Below are 24,860 nucleotides of genomic sequence, written 5' to 3'. Positions count from 1 at the left end.
TAAAAAAGGTAATAGCTAGCCTGAACTTGCCTCCTGCCTGAGGAAAGGGTTTTCCTTCTTCAGCTCCTCAGAAAGGTCCTCGCCATCCAGCCATTCCTTCATACCAGTTTTCTCAACCCAAGAATTCAAAGTTGTGAGAGCTGCCGCTCGAACATTAATCTGGATGAAACAAATAATCCTTCATGTCATGGTACAAACTTGCATTCAGAATTAGCCAAACTACAGTACTGTTTCCTGAAAATAACTGATCTCAAACATAACTGGTATAAATTCTGCAACTTGTGTTTAGTGACCCTCAAATAGTAGCCAACGCCTTTGCACCAATAGAAAGTTGGCCTATAAACTCGAAAAAGGAAATGCAACTCATGAAAATACTTGTTAGAAATGGGCAAACCTCAAACTGACTCAAACTCAACCCATGTAATAGGCTAGCAATATCCAGAAAGCATTGGCAGGTTTAGAAGCAAAATGAAAAAGGAGCAATTTACTTGATGTAAATTGTTACTGATTTCATAGATTTAAATGACAAGCTTCCATCATTGGAAAATTCAAATATTTCAGCTATTAAAATGCATCATTCAAACTAATCTCAAAAATATACCAGTATGACAAAGACCAGAGTAATAGATTGGAGAAAGGGAGATTTTGTGGGGCTGAGAATAGAACTTGGGAAAATAAAATGGGCAATATTAGCAAACAATGATGTAGAATGGCAACCATTTAAAACTGTTGAATAGAGTCCATGAAAAATATATTCCGCTAAAAAAACCGAGAACAAACTAAATACTAATGAAACACCATGGATGAATAAAGACATGAGGGAAAAAATTATGGCATGTAAAGAGGCATACACTAAGTGCAGGACAACAGGGGAGAGCATGACAAGGGAGAGTACGAAGAGATTAGGAGGAGGGCAAAGAAGGACTATGAAATGGAATTATCAAGGAACATTAAAACAAATAATAAAATATTCTACAGGCACAGAAATAAAGTCAGGATGGGAATAGGGCCACTAAGAAATAGACAGGATAAAAATCACAGGCAGCAGTAGCAAAATGGCAGAAATATTAAAAAATTACTTTGCTTCAGTATTTACCAGGTACACAGATCAGGTGGACATGACATCAGAAGATGCGATTAGAAAGGATATAACAGCATTTAAAATAAGAGAAATATTAAATAAACTAATCAAGCTCAGGATATAACCCCTGGTCCATACAGATTGCATCCATGCATTTTAAAAGAATCTAGAAGAGATAGCAGAGGCACTATTACATATTTAAAATTCATTAGAGAAGGGTGCGGTGCCATAGGAGTGGCAGATAGCAAATGTTATTATATGCCTATACACAAGGTAGAACATGTTCAGGGAACTATAAACCAATCAGCTTAACATCAGTGGTAGGAAAATTAATGGAATCCCTACTAAAGGAGAAAATAGTAAAACATCTAGAAACCAAAAATACAATAATGAATAGTCAGCATGTACTTCAAAAGGGCAAGTCTTGCTTGACCAACGCCATTGAATTTTTTGATGAGGTAACAAAGAATAGACAAGGGTAATGCAGTGGATGTAATTTATCTAGATTTCGAAACGGCCTTCGATAAGGTACCACATAATAGAATAATGAATAGGTCAGAGCATACAGAGTCAGGGGACAAGTAGCAGTATGGATAGCTAGCTGGCTGCAAGATAGGAAGCAAAGAGTAGGGGGCAAAGGGACCTATTCAGAGTGGCAGAAGATGGAAAGTGAGGTCCCACAGCAGTCAGTGCTGGGACCACTTAACAATTTATATCAATGATTTAGACTTTGCTATCAAACACAATTTCTATATTTGCAGAGAACACCAATTTTTTTTTTTTTTGGGGGGGGGGGGGGGAGGCTAGTCAATACTGAGGAGGACTGCAACAAATTACAAGACAACATAATTGTGGTGTATGTACCTTTAAGAGCCCCTGTGTACTGTAATGCCGGTAGTGACCACTCGGGCTATATAAGCCTGTATAGTGTCTTGTATCTTTTAGTTCACCTCCAGACTTTGTTCAATAAACACCTGTAAACCAACTCCTGCATTCCGTGTCTCCATTAACACACAGATACAACAGTGGCGACGAATTGGAAACGGACTTACCTGCAATTCGGCAGCACCTCAAGGAGATCGATTCCTCAGACGAAGGTCGAAGAAAAAAAAACAACAACAAAAAAACTGCAGTTTCACCAGCTAGCCAGGCTGGTGCCAGGTACTGCACTAATCCTTCCTGGGCGGCGGGCTGGGGCTCGATCGGGTGGCTCTGCAGCAGAGCCAAGCAGCGAGTCGGAAGGCGGAGGCAAACAGACGGAGGGTGGAGCACTCGGGAGACGGCCGGCGCTGCAAAGCAGGTCGGCGTTCGGACCAAGCAGAGGGAGGGAAAAGTCCCAGAGAGTCCGGCGGGAATGAGTCTCCAACTATTAAAAAATATCTGTGTAAATAAAAACTGTGGAGAACAGCGTTGTCAGCAGCGGCGGGAAAGTGCGGGAGGCGCCATTTTTTCTCAGCAGGGAAGAAAGGAAAGCGCGGGAGGTGCCATTTTTGATTTTCAGGATGCCTAAGACTGGCAATATTACTGCTTTCGATAGTGATATAGAGGATTGGACCACATATGTGGAAAGAGTGGAGGTATATTGCACAGCGAATGAAGTAGAGGATGATAAAAAGGCATTGGTACTTCTAAATCTGATGGGCGCAAGGACATACGGGCTGTTACGAAATTTAATCACTCCAGCCAAACCGATGGACAAGAATTTTAAGGGGATTGTTGATACCCTACAGGAGCACTTAAACCCAACACCGCTGCTGATAGCGGAACGATTCAAATTCTTCAGGAGGAATCAGCACAAGAATGAAAGTAACGCTGATTACCTCACCGAATTAAGAAAGCTATCAAAGCACTGCCAATTCGGGGCAGGACTGGCAGATTCTCTACGAGACAAATTCGTCTGCGGTCTCCTAAGTGAAGGAACACAAAAAAGGCTACTTTCTGAGAAAGATTTGACACTGGACAAGGCTTTCAGTGTGGCTGTATCATACGAAGCAGCAGCAAGAGGAGCTGCAGAGATACAGCAAAAGCCACAGGACTTCGGCACCCATGAAATGACACGGGGTTGAGAGATGCTATCGCTGCGGCAGATCCACCCATGACCAGAGGGACTGCTGGTTCAAGGACAAAGCATGCAGGCAATGCGGAAAGATGGGACACATTGCACGTGTATGTCGATCTGGAAACAAAAAATCCACTGACAGAAAAAAAAATCAATAAGGAAAAGTACAGAAAGGTACAAATGATGACGGACAGTAGCTCCGAAGACCAGAAGAGCGATAGCGACTCCGGAAACAAGAGACTAAGCTGTCTCAAATTACATAATGTAATTGCCAAAGAAGATTACCAGACCATTTGGGTTACCCTCACGATAGCGGGGTCCCCAGTTAAAATGGAGCTAGATACAGGATCAGCTCTGACCGTCTTAAGTCGACGGGATTACGAGCGGCTATTTCCGCATATACCTTTGAAAGACACATCCATTATCTTGAAGACATATACGGGGCAGAAAGTATACCCCAGAGGGAAAATAAGGGTGCCTGTTGTATACAACGGCAAGGAAATACAGAAATTGTATTTATACGTTCTGCAAGATGGTGGTCCACCGCTGTTGGGACGTGAATGGATCAGGAAGATACGTTTAGACTGGCACTCCATTCAGGCACTGACGGTGACCAGTAAGCAAAAAAATGATGACGTCAAACCTGAACGGTTAAAAGACATCTTGGCCAACGCCAAAGAAGTGTTTCAACAGGAACTAGGAACCTTGAAAGGCGTCACTGCCTCAATAAAAGTGGAAGATGCGGCAATTCCCAAGTTTTTTTTAAGGCAATGCCGGTGCCATACGCAATTCGTCCAGCAGTCGAAGCAGAGCTGGAGAATTTGGAAAAGGCAGGCGTGTTATCCAAGATAGATTGGAGCGAGTGGGCAACACCCATCGTCCCGGTCATGAAGAAAACGTTGAATAAAGATAAATCTGAAGAACAGAGAAAAATTTGCATCTGTGGGGACTTCAAGGTGACTGTAAACCCGGTCCTTCACACGGTACAGTTCCGAGGATAGAAGATATTTTCGCCTCACTATCCGGAGGGAAACGTATCTCACGATAAACACACACAAAGGCCTGTACCAGTACAATCGACTGGTTTTCGGAGTAGCATCAGCTCCAGCGACATCCTTGTAACAGGAGAAAACGACAACGAGCACCTTGCCAATTTGGAGCAGGTGCTCACTAGGCTGAGAGAACGGGGCCTACGAGCAAATCGCCCCAAGTGCGAATTTTTCCAGAAACAAATATCATATTGTGGCCATATAATTAACGAAGAAGGGTTGCATAAGTCACCTGAAAAAATTGAAGCGGTCATAAAAGCCCCAGCACCTGAAAATGTCTCACAATTAAGGTCGTTCCTGGGATTGATAAATTACTATCATAAATTTTTACCGAACTTGTCAACTCTTCTGCACCCTCTTAACGCACTGCTACAAACGGGAGTAATTTGGAAATGGAGCGAAGACTGTAAACGTGCCTTCCATAAATGCAAAGGCTTGATCACGTCCAAGGAAGTGTTGGCTCATTACAACCCATCACTGCCAATCAGACTGGCATGCGATGCATCCCCTTACGGCGTAGGAGCGGTATTATCGCATAGATTCCCTGATGGCTCGGAGCGGCCGATAGCTTTTGCGTCACGCTCATTAAACTCAGCTGAGCGTAACTAAGGCCAGATTGACAGGGAAGCACTCAGCCTGGTATGGGGAGTGAAGAAATTCAACCATTACCTACACGGACAAAAATTTACCTTGTTGACTGACCAACCCCTCGTCTCCATATTCAACCCTAAAAAAGGGCGTTCCCATTATGACAGCGCAAAGGCTACAGAGGTGGTCCCTTTTCCTAGGGGCACACCAATATGACATAGAATACAAAAGATCAAAACAGCATGGGAATGCTGACGGTTTATCGCGCCTACCGTTGCCAACGGTAGAAGAGGCACCTACAGTGGACCCAGTGGAGATGTTCCACTCAACCATAGTGGAATGTCTACCAGTAACAAATTCTACCATTGAAAAGGAAACGAGAAATGACCCGACTCTCTCATGAGTCTACGATTTAACGGTGAAGGGATGGCCAGCACATGGCGAACCACTGTTGCCAGCATTCTCGCAAAAAAGAGAACAGCTGTCGGTGTGCCGAGGAACCTTGATGTGTGGATCCAGAGTGGTGATTCCACCCAAACTCCAGGATAAAGTGCTAAAGGAGCTTCACGAGGGGCATCTGGGTGGAGTGAAAATGAAGAACCTAGCCAGAACGTTTGTGTGGTGGCCAGGTATCGATGGAGACATCGAAGAAATGACCGAGAGCTGTCTAGGATGCCAGAAGGTCCAAAACGCCCCACCACAAGCCCCTCTACATCCATGGGAGTGGCCCTCATCTCCATGGCAAAGGGTACACATCAACTTTGCTGGTCCATTTATGGACTCGATGTTCTTAATCGTGGTTGATGCACACTCCAAGTGGCCGGAGGTAATAAAGATGTCCTCCACCACCACGGAAAAAACCATCACAGTATTAAGGACCATATTTGCCAGGAATGGGCTGCCTGAACAGATCTGTTCTGATAATGGACCGCAATTTGTGTCCGAATAATTCAGGAACATCTTAAAAAAACAATGGGGTTAAGCACTACACGTCCGCCCCATACCATCCTGCCACCAATGGATTAGCTGAAAGGTTTGTCCAGACCTTCAAGAAGGCCATAAAGGCCATGGGTAAAGAAGACATAAATCTACAACACAAGGTAGATAACTTCTTGTTTGCATACAGGAATGCAACACGTGGTTACAAACCAAACTCCCGCCATGATGTTTTTCAATAGAAGACTAAGATGCCGGCTGGATTTGATCAAGCCAAACATCAGAAGGGACGTAGAGAACCGGCAATTTCAAGGCATGAATGAAAGGCCAACTAGAACCTTCCAGATAGGTCAACAAGTTTTGGCCCGGGACTACCGTACCGAGAAATGGCAGCCTGGAACTATTGGCACACGACTAGGACCGCTGATGTATACCGTGGACATTGGAGAAAGCATAATAAGGCGCCATGCTGACCAGATCATAGAAACATCCGAAAAAGGACAACCTACTCCACAACTCTATACGCCTAATGATGAAGCAGAGATACCCATAGTATCTACCTCCGATCCGGTGATACTGGAACCAGATGAACCAGACACTGGCATTCAAGCCGAATCGACCTTGCCAAAAGAACCTACTACACCACCGAAAACTACTACACCACCGAGGCGTTATCCGGACCGAGTCAGGAAGCCTCCAGAGAGACCGAGTTATAATTGATTAACTGCAGCAAATGTGTAGATTATTGTTCTTGTAAATATATTAATTAATGATTACTTAAAATGTTATGTACTGGCTGTCTAAAAGGGGAGGAATTGTGGTGTATGTACCTTTAAGAGCCCCTGTGTACTGTAATGCCGGTAGTGGCCGCTCGGGCTATATAAGCCTGTATCTTTTAGTTCACCTCCAGACTTTGTTCAATAAACACCTGTAAACCAACTCCTGCATTCCGTGTCTCCATTAACACATGGATACAACAATTAATAAACTTGCAGAATGGGTATATAATTGGCAAATGAATTTCAACACTAAGTGAGGTATTGCATTTTATTAAGAAAAATAAGGTCACATATTACAGGAAACTTTGGTTTATCCGGAGGTTGTATGTCCGGAATACTCGATCCAACGGCAAAAATCAGGAGCCATTTTCTGTAAGTTTTTTTTTAGATCTCGTTCTTTTTTTCCCCCCAAGTCAGCCACTGCAAGGTCTGTAGCTATAGCAACAGCTTCAGCTAGAGACGCTTGCAGCTGCAGCCGACTTTAGAAGCTGTTGCTAAGCATCAGTGTTTATTGTCAGATACGGAGATGAAAACCTCCGTATGCTTCAACATTAACTTTGTATGTCCGGCAGTTTTGATAGATCGGCAACACGCCGGTCCCGTCAGTGCCAGATATCACAAAGTTTCCTGTACTTGGAAAATAAGAATCTAAATGGGGCAGAGAAGCAAAGGAATCCGAGAATAGAAATACCACAAATCACTAAAAATAGCAATGCAGGTTAATAAGGCCATAACAAAAGCAAACCAAGGACTAGGGTTTATTTCCAGAGGGAGAGAATTGAAAAGTAGAGAAGTTATGTTAAACTTGTATCAAACCTTGGTTAGCCCACACTGAGTACAGCGTACATTTCTGGTTGCCATATTATAGATTAACTGACTGGCTTTATTTAACACTATTGGTAACCCATTTATTTTAAATCGATTTAGATCGCATAAAGAGAAAAGAAAAAGTAAGACTTTCATTTATATAGCGCCTTTCACGACCTCAGGCCGTCCCAAAGCACTTTACAGCCAATGAAGTAATTTTTGAAGTGTAGTCACTGTTGTAATGTAGGAAACGCAGCAGCCAATTTGCACACAGCAAGCTCCCACAAACAGCAATGCGATAATCAGTTAATCTGTTTTAGCGATGCTGATTGAGGGATAAATATTAGCCAAGACATTTCTATATTGTACGGCCTTTATTTGTTCATGACATTGAGGTTTTTAACCATGCAAAAAGTACCTAGTACAAATTGACAGAGAAATTGCAACGATTAATACAAATTGGTTGGAAGAGAAACTGTTTGGAAAACCTGATCCACATTCTGTTGAAAAAACAAGCTCTCTTAAAAAGTGCAGTGAGTAAATCACACTGCCAGAGACTGCCATACAGATGGTTGTAATTTCTCATTCCAGGTTCACTATTGATTGCCAATAGTTTGCTATATACTAGAATAAATCATTGTATGTTCAGTAATTTGTATCTTTCTGGCAAAAACAAGGAGTACCTTAAGAATTTGCTTATGTAAAATCTGTAAACATAACCTGCAGCAAAGGCAAATTATTGCTGCAAAATTATTAGTATTAATTTGCATTTGAGTCAGGTTAACAACAGAATTGCAACAGTAATAGCGGGTGGTGGGCAGAAACCTGAACTGCAACAAAATAAATTCTATCAACTTCAAAGTTGTGATGTGAACGCAAGTATAATAACAAAATTAAAAATAAAGTGAACATAGAATATAAACCGGATTTCAATTATCTGGTGAGTTGTCACACAATTGGTCCCTACAATGTACTATTTGTCATGCAATAATACATGCAGCTTTTATCACTAAATATACATAATTACATGATTAACAATTCCCAATATAGGAATATAAGAGTAAAACTCTGTCATCCATATAGGATAGTCACCAAGAAATCAAATAGGGAATTCAGAGAAACTTCTTTACCCAGAGAGTGGCGAGAATGTGGAACTTGTTACCACAGGAGTGGTTGAGACAAATAGTACAGATGCATTTAAGGGGAGGCTAGATGAGCATATGAGGGAGAAGGGAATAAAGGGTTAATGCTGATCGAGTTAGTTGAGAAAGGATGAGAGGAGGCTCGAGTGGAGCATAAACGCCAGCATGGAATGTTAGGCAGAATGGCCTGTTTCTGTGCTGTGTATTCTATGTAACTGGTCTAAAATACTTTGGTGAATGTTATAAACATAGTGCATTTTGAAACAGAATGATCACAACTGCTTTTATTTAATCTTTAAATTCTTACCTTGCTGTCACCAAGCACCGTTATAATTGGTATACCCAGGATTTTTATATGTTGCCGAATATTAGGCCCCATAGCCGTGGCCATCAGCTGTAAGATTATAAGCGTTTGCTGAACCTGAAGAGAATCAAGCAACAAATTCAGATCTGTGAAGCTTTTTGCAACAACAAAAAAATTCATTTATGTGAAATCTATCTACAGCTAAGGTCATTGTTCATTCTGAATCCTCAGTGGCAATATTAAAACAGCTCTGCATTTACCACAGTACAGTATATAGGTTGCCCTTCATTCAAAAGATCTAAAACACAAGCTTTTGTTGCAACTTCAGTTTCATTCAGCGTTTAATATTCTAACTTAAATCAAAATTTATCCACACTGATAAGTACTCATCATCACATTGCCAAGTTACATGTCTCAGCAACATCACTGGAGAAATGCAGAGAACACAGATGGTTTACACATGGAGAGAGTAACAATACAGTTATTGTCAAAGTTCTCTTTTATGCTGCACATTTTAAATGTTGCATCTTGTTGGATTCCTGTAGTAAACTTGAAATATTTTTCATCTCAACAAACTTGCAGGGTTATTGGAAGAATGCAGAAGCCAATCCAAAGAGCATATTCTATTCTCGATCAAGAAATTTAATTTCAAAATCTTGTTTATCCGGTGATCATTCCAGGAAAGTATACATGTGCGAAGCCTACTCTCAAATTACCGAAGGTCCAAGCTTACATGAATAGTGGTCACTTTGGAAACTATCAGAAGACATCCGTACAGGATTCTCAACCTTGAGGGCAGGAATGAATGGAGGGAATCCGGGGAAAAACCGGAAGACTTCCCTGCAGCACTGGGTTACCTCTACAGCAAGTTTAACAGAAATCGGTCCCTTGCCCTCCAATTACAGATTTAGCAGGTGCAGTATTAGGGCAAGCCAACAGCACCTCCACAGACAGTTGGCATATTTGTTAGGAACATCTTCACTAGATATTACACCCAAGTTTAAAAAGTAGCAAGTCTGCTCAAAATGAAAAGGTCTATCCCATCTTACCCCACACAATAAGTTTCTCAAGATTGTTTAGGCAATACTCCAAAATGATCACAATAACCTCCCAACTCAGGAGATTATTATAGCTGGAAAGTTGGAAACTCAATGCAAAATTAACAACAGTCGGTTTTAAACTTCATAATGGCCAAATACATCCATCTTTCTAACACAATGGACAAGATGATTATTTACTCGTGGCGGACCACTTACCAGAATTTTATTTGAATCATTTAGCCGCCCTTTCAGTACTCCAGGAAGTTCTCCAATATTTGGCTGAATAAGTTTTGCCTCGTTTAGAATTATACTTAATTCATCCAATCCTTCCTTTCTGATCTTCCAGTTTTTATCTCCCAGCTTTTCTACAAGGTCTGAAGTAATCTTGTCACTGTATATTTAAAAATAAAGTTCAATTAGAATGTCTTAGCATCAAGTTCTTCCCCCTCACGTTATCTATATCCACACAGAAAAGCCACCCCAGATATCAACAGGATAAAAATCTATCAAGCCTTTAAGAAGCAGATTACTAGATGTAATTTGACCAGAGCTAATGGAGTATGGCAAAAAAAGGAAGCTTCATAATGATGAACTGACCTTATATCTGTTCTTGGCAAGAGATCCTGAACATTTCCATTTTCTTCCTCATCCTGTTCTTCAGCTGCTTCATCTTCATCAGCATCACGCTTAATAATTCTTCTAACGGGAGCAGGAGGAGTTTGCCCCTGCATCTGTGAATACAAAGGATTTGCAAATGCTATGTAGGACCTATGAACAGCCCAAATCTATTTTTTTTTAAAGTTAGTATTTAGTTGATCTTTTAGATGCTGCTACTAAAACAACAGCTTGTTTAATTATCTAACCAAAAAACAAAACATGTTAATAACTCAATGTTAATTCACAATGTTAAATTAGTATGCTGCAATCAAGAGTGTTCAACTTGCTTTAGATAAGAGTCAAGTGAATAAGGCAGGACAGCAAACCAAGTATATCAAGTATGGGAAGACTCCATAGTTAAGTGACATTTACCTTCTCAAACTCAGCATCAATTTGAGATAACAAAGCTGGCTTCTCATCTTCAAAAAACATTCGTAAGGGTGCTCCCATGTACAAGTACATCACACCCAACAAAGTGACTGCAGATGTTCGTACAGCCTACAGAAATAGTAGAAGGAGTCAGAATTCAGAAGCAAGTGTTGCAACACACACACACAAAAAAAACAGGTCATGAACACAGCCCTACTTACAGGGTTTGTTGCAGCCAAAGCAGTTTTCACATTACTGATGAAGGCCTTCACATTTAGCCTGCAAAAAAAATAAAATTAACAAACTGACAAAAGATTTAGCAATTCCAAAAGAGAACTGGCAATCTACAAGTTAGGATTTTCCGCAAATACTTCATATATTTGAATTAAAGCCTTCTTATTGAAGCTCCTAATGAATTGTAATACTGTACCATCAAAATACTTATAGCCTCAATATTAAGGCAAAGCTATAATTTATTTATTTTTTAATTTTTTTTTATTTTTTTATAAAGTATTGTTAAATTCAATTATCTGACTTGATGTGTTCAAAAATTGAACAATGTACTCAGACAAGTCTAAAATTCAAAAATTGATCAAGCAGTTGAAACAGCCATAATGCAAATCTACTCAAAGCAGCTTAAGAGTTCAAGATACTTACCCAGCAAATCCAAACTCCTTGATAGCGCTTGCCAACCAGTTTAGAACTTCAGATTGATTTTTGGGATTTTTTTGTGCAAAAGCCATAGTAACAACCTGCAGACAATTTAAACATAACTGTCAGGGATTTATTTTCAACTCTGCGCATTAAATCAGCTAACAGTAGATCCAATTTACATTTAAATGTGCATTTAAATATCATCTTACTTAAGTAAACTATTACTTACATTACAAAGTCAATATAAATGTAACTTTTTGTATGAGTATTAAACATTAAATCTTACTTATTCTTTAAATGTTCATTCCCCACAAGTAATTATGATTTGGGGTCATCCATTAGGAAAACTAGCCAATGTCCCTTTAAAAAAATTATAACTTAGTGTCAAGAAATATTCCCCACTCTATCCCAAGGTGTACCGTTAATAACCAGAGAAAGCAGCAGAAATTGAGAATTAGGTGAAACAATGCCAAGAAAAACTTGCACAGCTAAGTAAGAATTGAAGTGTGGCTCAGCAGGAGCTTTGTATGTGAATGATCCTGTAAAGCTAGAGTAATTAAACTGTATGTTCTTGATTCGAACTTCACTCGGGTCCTATACTAGCTGGGATTATTCTTACTCTGGCCCCATCCCCTTCTAGGTTTCCAGCTGAAAAGGAGCTCCCAATACACAAATTATATTTTCCAGAATCCACAGTATTTTGCTTTAGTTTGAGTGTTTAATGCACTGCCACTTCTCTTCCAGGAATGCCCACCTTGGAGGTTCTGCTCTTCTCTCCGATGGGATATGCGTTTGTCTCTTTTACTGTTCACCATCAATTTCGGTTTCCCTTCTCGTGTTTGCCCTTTTCCGTGGCTCTGTACTGGATTAAAAGCTGTTCATCGGCAGCATCTCCCAATTCAATTGAAAGGTTATTGGCCCGAAACGTTAACTCTCTTTCTCTCCACAGATGTTGCCTGACCTGCTAAGTGTTTCCAGCATTTTCTGTTTTTATTTCTGATGTTGCTTTTGACTTGATTATATTAGTTACTTGAAACTAGTCAGGAACACTACAGTCTTTACTAACCTGTTCAGCAGTCCAGGGAAGGGAACATGCTCCTGCTATCACAGTGAGTGCTTCTTTTGCTTTCATGCCACATTTGATATCTCCTATTTTGTCAACCAGCCCATCTAGCACAACCTCAGCAGATGTTCTAGAAAAGTTCCCTTTTTGGGCAATCAGTGCAACAATATACAATTTCATTTGCATCACCTAAAAAGAGTGAAATTGTTTATAGTTTCAGTTATCAAAATACATCAGTAAAAGTCAAAGTTTCACAGCTGACAGTAATCTTTTAGTACCTAAATTAATACTTATGGATAAGGGATGGGGAGAGAAGAGAAAAATGGGAGAGCGCGCTAGGCTTTCAGCTCCTGATTACTACCCAGCACCACCAACTAGACAGCTTTGAGCAGAGACAGTAAGGGGCGCAATTGTAATGCCCAACACCAGCTATAGTGTCTCGCAAATGAACAATAGCATCGTGAGCAAAGTACTGGAGGACGATTGCCAGTTGTGGAACTGTAGGAACAAGTTACTGGTTTCAGGAGAGCATGTGCAAAACAGATGCTATGGGATGACCTAATTGAGGTCTTTAAAATGATATAGATTCGATAGGGTAGATGTAGAGAAGCTACTTCCTCTAGTGGCAGAATCCAGAACAGGCGAGCATAATCTTAAAATTAGTGCTAGGCCATTTAGGAGTGAAATTAGGAAGCACTTATTCCACAAAGGAACATAGGAACAGGAGTAAGCTAGTCAGCCGCTCAAACCTATTCTGCCATTCAATGAGATCATGGTTGGTCTGTATCTCAACTCCATCCACCTGCCATGGCTCCATATCCTTTTATACCCTTGTCTAGCAAAAAAAAAAATCAATCTCATTTAAAATTATTAAATTTACTATTTACATCTGCTTTTTGTGGGAGAGAGTTCCACACTTCTACCACTCTGAAGAAATATTTCCTAACTTCTCTTGAATGGCCTGGCTCTGATTTTAAAGGGTAATGGAAATCTAACTCTCGGTCAACTGAAAATTTCAACACAGATCTTTTGTTAGGTAAAGGTATCAAGGGATATGGATTAAAGGTGGATAAATGGAGTTGAAGTACAGGCCAGCCATGGTTTGTTTAAATTGCAACAGATAATTGGTTTTGGCAATGTTACTTGAGCAATGTTGGCCAGGACACTGGGAGAACTCCACTGCTCTACAGTGTCAGGAAATCTTGTGTCCACCTGAGGGAGCAGGCCAAAGGCCTTGCTTGAACATCTCTGTATGACAGTACCTCATGCAGTGCAGCACTCCCTCAGTACTGCAATTATGTATCAGCCTAGATTAGAAACAAAAATATATGTTCTGCAGTATGACATTTCTCTTCCATTAATTCACCAAAAAGTTCAAATACTTCCTCGAATATTTTCCAAAAAGAAAAACAGATTCACAACTCATTCAACATACAGCGGGCATTTTAAGTAATCATACCTGGAAATTAGTTTCCTTCCAGCCTGGTTTTTTAGCTAGCATCCGCACCAGTGCCTGACAAGGCATCTCTCTCTGCTCAGTAACTTCTACTCCCTGCAGAATGTAAAAGGTATCAGCACCAATGGTAATTCAACTAGACACGCACAAGTTATACTTTAAAACAAGACATCTTCCAAGGCTCGGCCCCAAGTTGCTTAGTTGCAATATTCAGAACTATGAAACAAAAATTCCCACAAAGTGCCCAGACATATTTCTAGGAACATTAAGCAGGTCACCAATGTACTAAAAAAATATCCAGTCAAGGCAATGTGAAAATCTACTAGTTAAACTCAAAACAGTGGGTAATCAGGGTAAATTAAAGTGGGGCGGGGAGGAAGAGGCGAGAAAAAATTCTAAATGGGGTAACCCCAGGCATCGGTACTGGGACTACTACCATTTCAGATTTACATTATTTGGATTCAAAAATGTGTTAGTTTGGTTATGCAAATTTAAGAGGGGCAGATAATTGAGGCACTTCAAAAAATACAAAATGAATTGGACAGAATATGTAAATAGATAGAACAATGGCAGATACAAATTGCATATAGAACAGAAACAAAAATGGGCAACACATACACCATGAATGACTTGAAATAACCACAGATGAAGTTGAAAGACTACAAACCAAAGGAGGCAATAGTCAAACTGTACAGTGCTCTGGTCAGACCACACAGAATACAGAGTCTAGTTCTGGTCACAGAAACACAAGGGAGATATTCAAATACTAGAAGCAGTTCAGGAGAAGAGTCCAAGGCTGATTCCTCGTGCGAGGGGCGTGTGAAATGAAGAAAGGCTAGAGAAAGTTGGGATTTTCAGCTTTGAAAGGTGACAACCACGAGGCAACCTTTGAGGTATACAAGACAGTAAACAGAATCAAACAAAAGTTACATCAAACCAAATTGCAATAGTAGGACATGGGGATTTAGGTTTAAGCCAATGAAAGGCAAATTTAACACTCAAGTAAGGAAGTTCTTCCACAAAAAGTGAACACCACATGAAATGGACTTCACAGTAAATCATGGAATCAAGATCCCAGGAATTATTTAACAATTCAATGCTATAACCCAGGGAGGGGGTCAAGAAGAGAAAGAGGAAAATCGTAGGAACCTTCTGGTTGAACAAAAGAAAGCACGAAGTGGCCTTCCTCATCCATCTTAAGCTTGCAAATATTTACCTTCTGTACTAAGTTTTTTGGCTCAAATTGTTTCTACCACCATTTGTAACATTCCTGCTACTACCATTTGTAACAGTCCTGCATCCTTTGTCTTATACAACCAAAAGTACACTCATCATTCCCATTTGGTGCTTTTCCGATTAGACATACAAGGTGGGAAAACAGCGTTCTAACATTTCAAAAAAAAGTAACCAAAATATTGGCCCAGAACTTCGGGTCTCCACAGGCGAGTACGCACGGGGTACTCACCCGTAAGCCCAATGGAAGTGCCGGTTTCCTGCAGGCACTGCGCATGCGCGGGAAACTGGCACTTCCGTTCCCCTGAAAGGGGTTCAGAGGTCGAACACGTGCGCATCGAACTTACGTTTTTGTTTTTTTTTTAAATACAGGTTTTCCCGGGAGGGTAAGTCTGCAGAAGTTAGACATTTAAAAAGCAGTCGCAAGGCCTGCTTTTTACAAGGTAAGTGGTGAATTAATTAAAATTAAATTTTTGTGGAAAAAAGTTGTGATTTAAAAAAAAAAATGTATTTGAAGATTTAGTGATGCTTTGGGGCCCGTAGTATTTCTAAGTTTGACAGCCCTCCTGTCAAACTTATGAATGAAGCATTCCCTGCTACCATTGCCCACGTGATCCCAGGGGACACAGCGAACTAACTGCGCCCCTGGGATACCCAAGCACTGCGCGCCAGCAGTTGGAGCAGGCCCAGGATCTGAATCCCACGCGGGCCCACAGCACAACGGCCGGCGCGGTAGTTAAGTGCAGGTCGGGGGCTTACACCCGCGGGAAGCCCCCGACCCGAATTTCTGGGCCAATAGTACAACACAGTTTTATGGTGGCATCTACAAAATGAGCAATTATTCTTAGAGGGTACTAAAATATTGTAGCCATCTAAATTAAGTGTTCATCCTAAAAATATTCATGTACAATAATTACCTACAAAACATCACCCGTAAGCATTTTTTGAGCTACCAAACCTACGCACACCTCGAAGAAACAGAAATTTTGCTTAATTAATTGTAGTGTAGATATAGCTGGTAGCCCAGAATACTGTTACTTTAGCCGTTTTAATTCCACTCCCTTACACTTTTGATTTTAATATAAAATTCAATCATATCATTTAGAACTCACTGGCTGGTAAATTACTCCAATCGACTCCCACTTCACTGATGTTACATTGCCAGGAGTACAGTGGATTTTTGAAGCAGTCGAGGGTGGGTGGTTAGGGCACTGACATGCTGCTATTTATTTATTTCCCTATGGCAGCGGGGATTCCATACCTCATGAGCGCTTCAAAAGACAAATTTATGCTGCACAGGTTATCAGCCAAAAGGCAAACAATTTTTTCTTAAACTGAAAGAAGCATTTGAAGAATATTGAAAATACCTTTAAGCAGAAAATGCCTGAGCTTTAGAGAGCAAAGTTGGGATCTGCCCGAGAGTTGTGGGTAGTGCTACAGCGCCAATACATATTGCAGGCATTACCTGTTAGAGTTAGAGTTACAGCCCAATAACTTAGTCACATCTACCAGTTTGGGAAATCTCTGATCTAGAATGTTTGTTTGTTTCAAAACTGGTAATAGACTAGACAGAAACAAATTAGTTGTGTGTCCAATTAAAAAGGGCCAAATTGTTTAACAATGTTGCTAATCTGGTTTTATCTCCTAATCCTTCCTGCAAAGTATTAAATTCATAGCTCACAAACCACTGTGCAATAGCACAGCAAATGTACCTGGGCGCTTGTCATGACACCGCACCTCCAATAATTAAACTTGGAACCTATTCAATATTATGCACACCATTCAGAATCTTCATCTTTATTTGCCTCTATTAAACTTCTGCACCATAACCCATCCCCAAAATAATGTGATACAACTTGTCAAGTGTTGTAATTGGGTATGCCAAGTTACAAATAAATTGTGTGCATTTTTAAAGTAACGTGCAGCTTTTAATACGAGGCACGGAGTCCCTAAAACTTAATTTCAAACATCCGAACAAACATGTTGACTATACAGCAAATCTAATTTCCATTAACTACTACAAAAAAGATGAAGGAACACCAACATACTACCACTGGGAGACTTTACAAACATTGTGTTATAAAAAACAGAAAGGCAGAGCATTATTTAAATGGTGATAGATTGGGAAATGTTGATGTACAAAGGGACCTGGGTGTCCTTGTACACCAGTCAGAGAGCAAACATGCAGGTGCAGCAAGCAGATAGGAAGGCAAATGGTATGTTGGCCTTCATTGCAAGAGGAATTGAGTACAGGAGCAAGGATGTCTTACTACAGTTATACAGGGTCTTGGTAAGACCACACCTGGAGTACTGTGTGCAGTTTTGGTCTCCTTAGCTAAGAAAGGATATACTTGCCATAGAGGGAGTGCAGCAAAGGTTCAGCAGACTGATTCCTGGGATGGCAGGAATGACATACGAGAAGAGATTGGGTCGACTAGGCCTGTATTCACGAGAGTTTAGAAGAATGAGAGGGGATCTCATTGAAACGTATAAAATTCTGACAGGGCTAGACAGACTGGATGCAGGGAGGATGTTTCCCCTGGCTGGGGGCTCCAGAACGAGGGGTCACAGTCTCAGGATATGGGGTCGGACATTTAGGACTAAGATAAGGAGAAATTTCTTCACTCAGAGGGTGGTGAACCTATGGAATTCTCTACCACAGAAGGCTGTGGAGGCCAAGTCACTGAATATATTTAAGAAGGAGATAGATAGATTTCTAGACGGAAAAGGCATCAAGGGGTATGGGGAGAGAGCAGGAATATGGTATTGAGATAGAAGATCAGCCATGATCATATTGAATGGCGGAGCAGGCTCGAAGGGCCGAATGGCCTACTCCTGCTCCTATTTTTCTATGTTCCATCATTCAACATCCAAAATAAAAATTGTCACTTTCAATCAGGTAAGCAGCCAAGCAGTCACTGCATATTTTTCAAACTAGTCAAAGATAAAGCCTTTGTAGGAGATTATCCAGAAGTTTTCTTGTAATAAATGCACTAATGAATGGAGTTGTTTACTAACTAGCAACTAATGCCACCTGCACCAAATGATTTTAAGCGAAGAGTAGTGTTTTCAAAATCACTAGTTAAGTTGGCATATTGCAGGCCGAGCATGTTAGGCTCAAAAAAGTGAAAACTGAACATGGAACAGTGGCAACACTATATCCATTAATACATAGTATAGGTAGACTACCTTTTGTCCGAACTTCCGAAAACCGAAACCCTCTGAAAACAGAAGGTTTTTTCGTTCAGCGTAAGTCGTGCGCACGACATGACCAGAGTGGCGCACGACTTACGCTGAGCAGAGGGTCAGCGTAAGTCGTGTGCACGACCCCCCGCGGACCCCGACCGACCCCCCCGCGGACCCTGACCCCCGCCAAATTTCCCAGTCTTATAAAATACCTTCCGAAATCCGAAATTTTCCGAAAACCGAAACACGGCTGGTCCCAAGGTTTTCGGATAAAGGATAGTCTACCTGTAATATGTAGCTTGATTTCTCACCAAATGGTTACATTGTTTCAAATATTAAGCCCTGGTTAAAATTAGGCATTGCCCCAGTTTACACAAAACATATTTCAAGTCTGTTAAATACTGATATTAGATACCTTCTGGAACTCCTCCATACTGGCTAACCTTTCCTTCCAATTGCTACTGTCGAGTTGCTGTAGGCAGGAGGCTGGTAGCACAGCTGCAGCTCTCTCTTCACACACTTCAATCTTTAAAAAAAAGAGATGGAGCAACTTTAACTGTAACGGTCAAAATATTGAGAGCAGATTTTTGGAAATCCTTTGAGAATCCTGGATTATGGGGACAAACAAAAACAAGGGAACAACTCTGGATGACAATACATCACCACAAACTAATACAAGTCTAGTGTAGTACTCGTCTAAAGTACAGCACTTTGATTCTGTGCAGTCACAGACCGATCATGAAAATAGTCATTGTTTTTTGGTACTATGCTACACCACATCACAAAATAAAAACCAACTTAAGTCATGTCCATTGGACAATATCCATTTGCTGCATTGAGGGTACATTAGCCCTGGGATCCTGTACTTCATTTCCTATTGGACTCCTAGGAATAGGCCCGTTTCTGTGTAGCAGGAAGTCTTTTGCTGGGGCCTCTTAAAAACTTTCCTATTGGCAATCATTTGTTCAAGAGTCCCATTCCAAGAAAAGGCAACTCCAAAAGCGGTTTCTGGTTGTCAATAGGATAACTAAATACAGTAACCTCATTCTTGACCCACTGTCCCAATCCCTATATCCAAAGGATTTTGAGGTACAGCTCTTAATTGCATTTCAGTGAGCATAATAGGGTCCTGGAGGCCACAGCAAAAGTCCCACAGCTGTTGGCCACACTTAGACCTTGTAAAATAACTGTCAGATCTTGTAAAGCAAACCCCGAATCCGCTTTCCAGAGTTTGCAGTTTTACTTATTTGTGGAACAGAATAGTTACCCCGCAACAAAAATAAGCAACATTTGAGACCAGATCTGACCAAGATTGGATTCGACTGTCAATTAAAGTACCTTTAATCTATTTAGCTTTCTGCATAAATTTAAAAACATTTTCCCACGTTAAACTGTAGAGTATCTATGGCAAAGCAGCAAAATTTCAAGTGTAAATATATTCCGAAGTTAATACTTACAGTAAGCTCTGGCTCCACCTCTTTAACTTCTGCTCCTTTTCTTCCTTTCCCACCTACAGTAGAAGCAGGCCCTGCTGCTTTACCTTTTTTAGGTGGCCCAACAGGCTGCAGAACACAAAGGGTACATTATTCTTAAATAACTACAGGCCATCCTAAAATAGCTAAATTTGTTTATTTAAGCAGCAGTTACAAATTACTAAACATAATACTAAAATATTCAGCTATTCCTTCATATTTAACAGTCACTAGTCAGAGGTGCAGGCATGGCTAGTTAATTAAATAAGGTGAATCTTCTTCATTCTACACAGGTTCTTGTAAACTACACTAGCATTTTTAAACATAAAAACTGGATGGCAGAGAGTAAATGGACACATTCTTCACATTGAAGTTTACTGCATTCAAGATAAAACACTCAAATTCAAGCTCTATCCAATAAGGAGTACAAAATGAGGATGCACTCTTGCAGATACACAAAATCTGGTTACAGTCACTAAATGTCATGGACATCAGAAGTGCAACATATATTTTAATTAATTACACAATTAACATAGCTAGTACAAGTAAACACAGCATATTCTAACCTTTAAAACACCCTACCTTGCCTGCAGTTTTCTTTGATGGCCCACCAGCTTTGGTTGTAGGAGCATCTACTTTGTCACCAGTGCTTGAAGATGGCCCAACTTTCCCTGGCAGTCCAGACTTTACTTCTTTTGATGCACCAGCTCCACCTTTTTTCCCATAAACCAGTTCTACCTTTTCTGAACATTCTTTAATCTGAAATGACAAGTTACGTTGCAACATCAAGAAGCACAAAGTTTAAGATACACAATGTAGCACCAGAGAAGACCCTATTCCAAACAACGGCACAACTCAAATAGTTTTAGCACATCAAATGAAGAATTAAATGGAAGAAAGAGTGTGTTCCAGATTTCCATTACCTTTTGTGTGGACAAAGTGCTTCCTGATCTCACTCCTAAATGCCTTGCTCTAATTTTAAGATTAAGTTCTGGATTCCCCCACCACAGGAAATAGTTTCTCTATCTACCGACTGAATCCCTTTATCACTAGAATTGTAAAAACCTCAATTAGATTACCCCACAACCTTCTAAACTCATGGGAATATAGACAAAGTTTATGTAACCTATAATTTAACCCTTTGAGCCCCGATTTCATTCTGGTGAATCTGCACTGTACTCCCTACAAGGCTAATATCTTTCAGGAGTTATTGGGGGAGGGGGAATTACTTTGCTTTGCAGCTCCCGTTAGCACCCCCCGGAAGGTGCTAAAGGGGCGCAAAGCCCCAAGCGCCCGGGCGTGACGTCGCTAACGCCTCCAGCAAAATTCAGCAGGAGGTTAGCAGCGGCGCTAGTCGGTAGCGCCCAGGCCGCAAACTTAGGTCAGGGGGTGCGGCCGATCTCCGAACGATGGGGGTGATTTTGCCAGCCCTGGGGAGGCAGGACTGCTGGGAAAATGGCAGAATTTGGGGGCGGGTGGCAAACCTGCCCTCAACCCGCCTCCATGCCATCTTCCCAGGAGGCAGGTAGCTGTCCCGTGCCGGGTCTTGTCTCCTTGGAGTCAGGAAAGGATTAAACCCTATTAACTGCCTGTTAACAGGCAGAAAATAGGATTATCCCCTTTTTGCCCTCACAAGTGCGGGCTTCCTGAAGGCTCCAAAACCCGCCAGCGAGGTGAGTACTGGGTCTGCGGGGGTACAAAAGTGATGGGTGCAAGAGTATCTGAGGTAAGTGCCAAGTGTTTTTAAAGGTGTACTTACCTTTGTTTCTTCCTGCAGGCTTCAGTCGGTTTCCATGCGGAGAGTCTCGCACCTCCGTGTTGAAGATGAGTGATGGCCGATGCATTCTCAGATGCAACATTTCATTTCTGTAAAAGGTTGACGAGGTCTTGCATGCAAGACCTCATCAAACTGCAGAGATCGTCACTGTTTGACAGCTTCACAGAGCTGTCAAAACGATGACAATTCATCTGTCAAAAATGTAAAAACCGGCTTTCCCTTGATTTGCCTGCTGGGCAGGCTTAACAAGGTCAATCAAAGGAAAATAGCATGGGTTGGCCACAAATTGCTGGAGGCAGGACATCGACCAGACAAGCAGCAGTCCCCACCTCCAACCCGCCCCTGATATGTCCATCAGGGTCAGGGTGGCATTTGTGCAGCTGCGGTGTCGGGCTGCCATTTTTTTTTTTTTCTGGTCACCTGCCTGTACCTGCCCCCTTCCCCTCTTTCATTCGGGGCGCCAGCCGCGATTGCTCAGCCCGGCACTCCTCGGGCTGAGCTTTCCCGGCACTCCAGCAGGGCCCCAGTGCACGCAGCGCTAGGCCACGCCGCTAAAATCAGGGGAGGGAGGCCTGCAATACTGCAGAGCTACCTGCCGACGCGCGTGGTGCTGTTGCACGTAGCGCCGCAATATTCAGTGGTAGCGCCCCAGACAGGAGGAGGAGTAGCGCCCGGGCGAAGTTACCAAATTTTTCCCCCTAGGTATCCAAACCTGAACTCAATACTCCAGTCTGACCAAGGCACTGTACAACTGAAGCATCACTTCACTTCAGTATTCCAATCCCCTCAAGAAAACAGTCAACATTGCATTAGCATTTTGAGTACTTTTTGTACTTGTGCACTAGCTTTTAGAAAACTATGCACATGAATACCCAAATCACTGCTTCCCTACAGTTCCTAGTTCCCCCACCATTAAGAGAATATTCTGATCTCTCTTTCTTGGAGCCAATGTGGGTGACCTCACACTTCCCCGTGATTAACTCCCTCTCTCTTTTACATAGAAAAAAGTAGATTTGCTAAAAGATTTCTTATGTGGAACCTTATCAAATGCCTTCTGGAAGTTCATATAGAGATCAATGATACTCCCCTTTCGACCATGTCAATAGCTTACTCAAACAATTTATCTATATTAGTCAGACATAGACTCAAACAGCACAGAAAGAGGCCCTTCGGCCCATCGTGTCCGCACCGGCCATCAAGCCCTGTCTATTCTAATCCCATTTTCCAGCACTTGGTCCGTAGTCTTGTACGCTATGGCATTTCAAGTGCTCATCTAAATGCTTCTTGAATGTTGAGGGTTCCTGCCTCTACCATCCTTTCAGGCAGTGAGTTCCAGATTCCAACCACCCTCTGGGTGAAAAAGTTTCTCCTCACATCCCCACTAAACTTCCTGCCCTTTACCTTGAAACTATACCCCCTGGTTATTGACCCCTCTACTAAGGGGAAAAGTTCCTTTCCATCTACCCTATCTGTTGTGTATGTACCTTTAAGAGAATAACTGGTCTCAGACTGCAGTAACCACCCCTGTATAAAAGGCACTAGTGAGCCTCTGTGTTTTCAGTTTCCCTATTGACTTCAATCAGTAAAGACTTGTTTTGTTCAACTCCTGCTGTCCGTGTCTCAATCATTCACGGACATTATACTGGCGACGAGCAGATACGAACTTACCTACAGTCTGCATCACCTCCTGGGATCCATTCCTGCAGCAAAGTGAGCAGAGGTCGAGGCCAGAAGGAAGAAAGCAGCAGTAGAAACGGGCGTCGACCGTGGGCATCCGCCCCTGTGTTAGCGGAGTTGAAGATTGCTGGAGGAGCTGTCGAAAGCGGGGCCTGATTCCTGTCGACGGTGCTTCAGCTAATCGGGCTGGTGGCAGGTAGTACACTGATCCTTCCTGGGCTGCGGCGTTCGCGAACTCGAGCGGGTAGCTTGCAACGGGGCTGAGCAGCGTTGTCGGGAAGAGGAGAGAGGGTGGAGCACACAGGGCGCGGCCGGTGCTACGAAGCCGGGCTGTGTATAGACCCGAGAAGAGGGAGGCAAGAGTCCCACAGGGTTGTTCCACGACGGAAAAATAATTTTAAAAAATATTAAAACGCGCAAGAAACCGCGAGCAGCTGCAGGTTGCAACGGGAACCACGGAAAGCAGCGCTAGCAACAGCGGGGAAGAAGGCAAAGCGCGGGAGGCGCCATTTTAGATTTTCAAGATGCCGAAGACTGGCTGTATCACTGCCTTTGATAATACAATAGAGGACTGGACCACGTATGTGGAAAGAGTCGAGGTATATTGCGAGGCAAACGAAATAGCCGATGAGAAAAAGGCATCGGTATTGCTAAACTTAATGGGCGCTGGAACGTACGGCCTATTGCGGGACCTGATTACTCCAGCCAAACCGAAGGCGAAGAGTTTTAACGAAATTGTTGCTGTCCTACAGGACACCTAAACCCTGCACCGCTGTTGATAGCACAAAGATTTAAATTCCACAGGAGAACTCAGCATAAAGATGAGAGCAATGCAGAGTACCTTACGGAACTACACAAGCTATCAAAGCACTGCCAGTTCGGAGCAGGACTGGCAGATGCCCTACAGGACAAATTTGTCTGTGGACTCCCGAGTGAAGGAACACAGAAGAAGTTACTCTCAGAGAAAGAGCTGACGCTAGATAAGGCTTTCGGCGTGGCAGTATCGTACGAAGCAGCAGCCAGGGGAGCTGTGGAAATTCAACAAAAGCCACAGGAATACGGCACCCATGAAATGACACGGGGATTTGCAATATGTTATCGCTGCGGCAGAACTAACCATGACCAGAAGGACTGCTGGTCCAAAGACAAAATATGCAGGCAATGCGGAAAGATGGGACACATTGCACGAGTTTGCAGGTCTGGGAAGAAGACCAGTGACAACAAAAAGGCTACTAAGGAACCGTACAAGAAAGGACAAAAGATGACGGACAGTAGTTCCGAAGACCAGATGAGCGATAGTGAATCCGGGAACAGGAGACTAAGGTGTCTCAAACTTCACAATGTAATCGCAAAAGAGGATCACCGAACCATTTGGGTCACCCTCACGATAGCAGGGTCCCAAGTTAAAATGGAATTGGATACAGGATCAGCGCTAACCGTCATGAATCGACAAGACTACGAGTGGCTATTCTCACACATACCCTCGAGAGACATCCATCGTCTTGACGACGTATACGGGCAAAAAGTATAC

General features: G+C 42.0%; 1 protein-coding gene across 6 annotated transcripts in view; it reads right to left on the bottom strand.

Moving 5' to 3' along the window:
• ckap5 (cytoskeleton associated protein 5) overlaps positions 1–24,860 on the bottom strand; it is a 147,198-nt gene that overhangs the window by 75,355 nt on the left and 46,983 nt on the right. For all 6 annotated transcript variants that reach the window (XM_086008098.1, XM_086008097.1, XM_086008100.1 and 3 more), the window contains exons 13-24: positions 20,458–20,634; positions 19,861–19,965; positions 18,819–18,929; positions 13,988–14,080; positions 12,532–12,717; positions 11,469–11,563; positions 11,033–11,090; positions 10,815–10,940; positions 10,383–10,516; positions 10,002–10,176; positions 8,749–8,862; positions 31–159 (exon numbers count right to left, since the gene is read on the bottom strand). In XM_086008098.1, the coding sequence (XP_085864224.1) occupies positions 31–159; positions 8,749–8,862; positions 10,002–10,176; positions 10,383–10,516; positions 10,815–10,940; positions 11,033–11,090; positions 11,469–11,563; positions 12,532–12,717; positions 13,988–14,080; positions 18,819–18,929; positions 19,861–19,965; positions 20,458–20,634 (1,503 nt within the window). The remainder of the gene's footprint in view (positions 1–30; positions 160–8,748; positions 8,863–10,001; positions 10,177–10,382; positions 10,517–10,814; positions 10,941–11,032; positions 11,091–11,468; positions 11,564–12,531; positions 12,718–13,987; positions 14,081–18,818; positions 18,930–19,860; positions 19,966–20,457; positions 20,635–24,860) is intronic.

This window comes from Somniosus microcephalus, chromosome 15 (assembly GCF_052327205.1).
Source record: "Somniosus microcephalus isolate GS21.2 chromosome 15, FLI_Smic_1.0, whole genome shotgun sequence".
Taxonomy (NCBI): domain Eukaryota; kingdom Metazoa; phylum Chordata; class Chondrichthyes; order Squaliformes; family Somniosidae; genus Somniosus; species Somniosus microcephalus.
Note: the sequence above shows the minus strand (reverse complement) of the source record. Positions and strands in the feature narration are given on the sequence as shown.